Source organism: Calidris pugnax, unplaced genomic scaffold (genome assembly GCF_001431845.1).
Source record: "Calidris pugnax isolate Ruff unplaced genomic scaffold, ASM143184v1 scaffold91, whole genome shotgun sequence".
NCBI lineage: Eukaryota > Metazoa > Chordata > Aves > Charadriiformes > Scolopacidae > Calidris > Calidris pugnax.
Window position 1 is genome coordinate 2,728,145 of NW_015090898.1, and position 2,724 is coordinate 2,730,868.

Genomic DNA, 2,724 nt, shown 5'->3' on the forward strand with positions numbered 1-2,724 from the left:
GTTCCCGGATTTGTGTCACCGACGTGGGCAGGCTGGGTTATTTTCCTTCCGCCTGTTTTGTAGGAAACGCGACCGGGACCCCCGTGGCCCTTCCCACGGCGTTTCTCCTCGGGGCGGTGGGAAACGCTGCCCCCAAAACCGGGGAACGGCCAGAACCGGGTCTGCCCCTTATTTCCCCACCGACACCGACGGGGTTCACCCGAGAAATGAGTCACGCGGGACCCAACCTGCGTGATTTATCCGTGGGAGTGTCTCCCCGGCTCAGGGATCCTGTCGAAGGTTGGTCCGTCCCCATCGCCCTGCCCCACGGTCAAGGCCATCTCCCGTGAAAAGGAGCACTTTGTCCTCCTGCCACACCTGGGTGGCACCGTGCCCTTGTCATCTTCTCCTCATCACCCTCTGCGTCAGCTCGGTGAGGTTTGGGGCACGTCCCCGTGGGGGGTACCCGGGCACCCCAGGAACAGCCTCTGGCTCAAAGGATTGACCAAAGGATGGCAGCCAGGGCACGGGGCAGCTCAGATGTTCAGATGGGCATTGCCTCCTCTTCCTCAGAGCGTTACCAGGATCACACCCAGCAGGACGAGCCCACGGAAACGTGCTGTGTCCTGCTTCAACAACAAACACAACAGCAGAGTCAGGGAACTGCGGGGCACCTTTGTGTCCTACCTGTAGCACTGCCCTTCTCCTGCCAGAACACCAACAAAACTCCATCTCTCGGCAAACCCCCGTAACCCAGAAAGGCAATTTTTACACCTTCTGTATTATCGCTGGTCATTTTGTCCCCATGGAGTACGAGCCAGCAAACACTAAGTAGGGAGCAATTGGTTTAATCCTTGGATTTGGGGTGGAGAATAGACCCGGTGCAGGAATAGTTGGGGTTGGCCAAGGGAAGGAAGGTTCTACCTGGAGAGGAGCACCCACCTTCCCCAGTACTGCCCGGGCTGGAAATGGGCTCTGCTCCAGCAGTGACACTTCGCCTCCGTCATCGCAGTTCCCAGGAAAGGCCAGGGATGCAGCTACAGCAGCAATTATCTGACCCAGCAGCAATTACCTGAGCAGCAAATTACATCCGGCAAAGAATGAGACTGCAAAATCATCTAAAGTGCTCTGTGAGAAGGTTTGATTAGTAAATATGAAAAAAACCCGACAAAAAACAACCCCAAGACAGGATACTAGTGTTGCTGATTTGATATTCCTTTTATTTACAAAACAGTTTTGCTGTAAATATTGTCATTTTCACACTTATATCTGCACACTAGGAAATGGACCTCAGTAGAAAAGTAGTTTAAAAAAAATACAAGTAAATCTTGCAAGAGTGTGCACAATCAGGGTGTTTCCTATGAAATTATTTTCTAGTGGAAAGAAACGTTTACTGGATTTTAGAAGCCTCGCTTCAAGAGCTGCAAAAATAGATTTTTTTTTCCTACTAAAACAAACAAAAAGAAAACTAAGCATTGAACCAGCACGGAGCTGGCTTTGAAATATGTTTGATTTTCCTGCTTCTTCACAGAGAAATTCCTGGTGGTGGAGTCAGACACTTGACTCCAGGGTGGCCCTTATTGCACTTAATTAAAGCTTCATTCCCGACAGCGCCGGGCGTTGGGAGGTGGGAACTCCCCCTTCCCTCCAACCACCAGCAGCATTTATCCTGCAACAGGGAAAAAGGGGTGGTTAATTAGGGTTAGATGCCACCTGCCCTTTGCAGCCGCTGGCTGGTGGCACCTTGGTCCCCCAGGTCCCCGAAGGGTGTTTTGGGGTGTCCCCACGCGGGTCCCTACCGTTGGGTGCCTGGCAGAGGTGGGAGTGGGTGGGCGCCGTGCAGACGGGGCAGAGGTGGCATCCGGGGGTGCGGGGGGGGACGAGGTGAGCTGGGGTCCCCTCTCCAGCCAGGGGACAGAGCGGGGAGCGCCCCGTGTCGCTGTGGACGAGGGAGAGGTGCAGGCGGTCGGCGCAGGGGGGGCAGACGGGACCCTGCGGGCTGCGGACAGAGAACCAAGGGTGAGCCCCAAAGGGTTGATGTTGGGGCCCCCGTCCTTACCAAACCACTCCACACGGGCTCCGGCACCCACAAAAAGCTAATTTCATTAACGATTTCGAAGATACTAACTTTTTAAACTCAAACAAGTAGTGATTCGTGAGTGCAGAACTGAAATGGCTCTGCCAGGGCTAATAGCAGGCGGAACAGCATGAAATAAATGACTGTTCCTGCTTACAAAAGCTTACGTAAAAAAGCTAATTCAGGCGGAAGCACACCTCGAACCTTGTTTACTTTAACAAAATATTTATTTGAATTTGCCTCTGCCGGTGACGACTGTGCTAAGGAAGTTTTGTGGGCCTGAGAGAGCACAAGACAGGCAGGTGTCAAAAGATCAGTGAGCATCCAGTGTCACTTGTCTCACCTCGTCCCTGCTCTGCCCCAAACCAACGCCTAGAGGTGGAAAAAGCTGTGATGTGAACAGAAGGTCCGCGTTGCTGGGGCTCATCCAGCACCAGGCTCTTTGCTGCTCAGTTAAAACCAGAGCTCCATCAAAGAAGACAGGAGGCAGAGCCAAGTGAGGATGGCTGAGGAGCACAAGCTGCTTCAGAGCCACCTGGGGAAACCACACCAGTGGTGCCCAAATAACCCTCCCACCAGTTTCACCCCTCTCTTTGCGAGCAGACACCCCGCTTTACCCCACACGGGCTATGAGCAAGCACAACCAACATTATGTACCCCCCCCCCCC

The 2,724-nt window shown here is 53.5% G+C and overlaps 2 protein-coding genes across 3 annotated transcripts in view; both read right to left on the reverse strand.

The window, feature by feature from the left end:
• Positions 1 to 2,724, reverse strand: part of LOC106891731 — a 79,641-nt gene that overhangs the window by 35,573 nt on the left and 41,344 nt on the right. The window contains exon 43 of the mRNA XM_014948447.1: positions 1,779 to 1,978. Coding sequence (XP_014803933.1) covers positions 1,779 to 1,978 — 200 coding nt within the window. The remainder of the gene's footprint in view (positions 1 to 1,778; positions 1,979 to 2,724) is intronic.
• Positions 1,174 to 2,724, reverse strand: part of CD55 (CD55 molecule, decay accelerating factor for complement (Cromer blood group)) — an 11,720-nt gene continuing 10,169 nt past the window's right edge. For both annotated transcript variants that reach the window (XM_014948527.1, XM_014948526.1), the window contains exons 14-15: positions 1,779 to 1,978; positions 1,174 to 1,648 (exon numbers count right to left, since the gene is read on the reverse strand). In XM_014948527.1, coding sequence (XP_014804013.1) covers positions 1,644 to 1,648; positions 1,779 to 1,978 — 205 coding nt within the window. In that variant the 3' untranslated portion in view covers positions 1,174 to 1,643. The remainder of the gene's footprint in view (positions 1,649 to 1,778; positions 1,979 to 2,724) is intronic.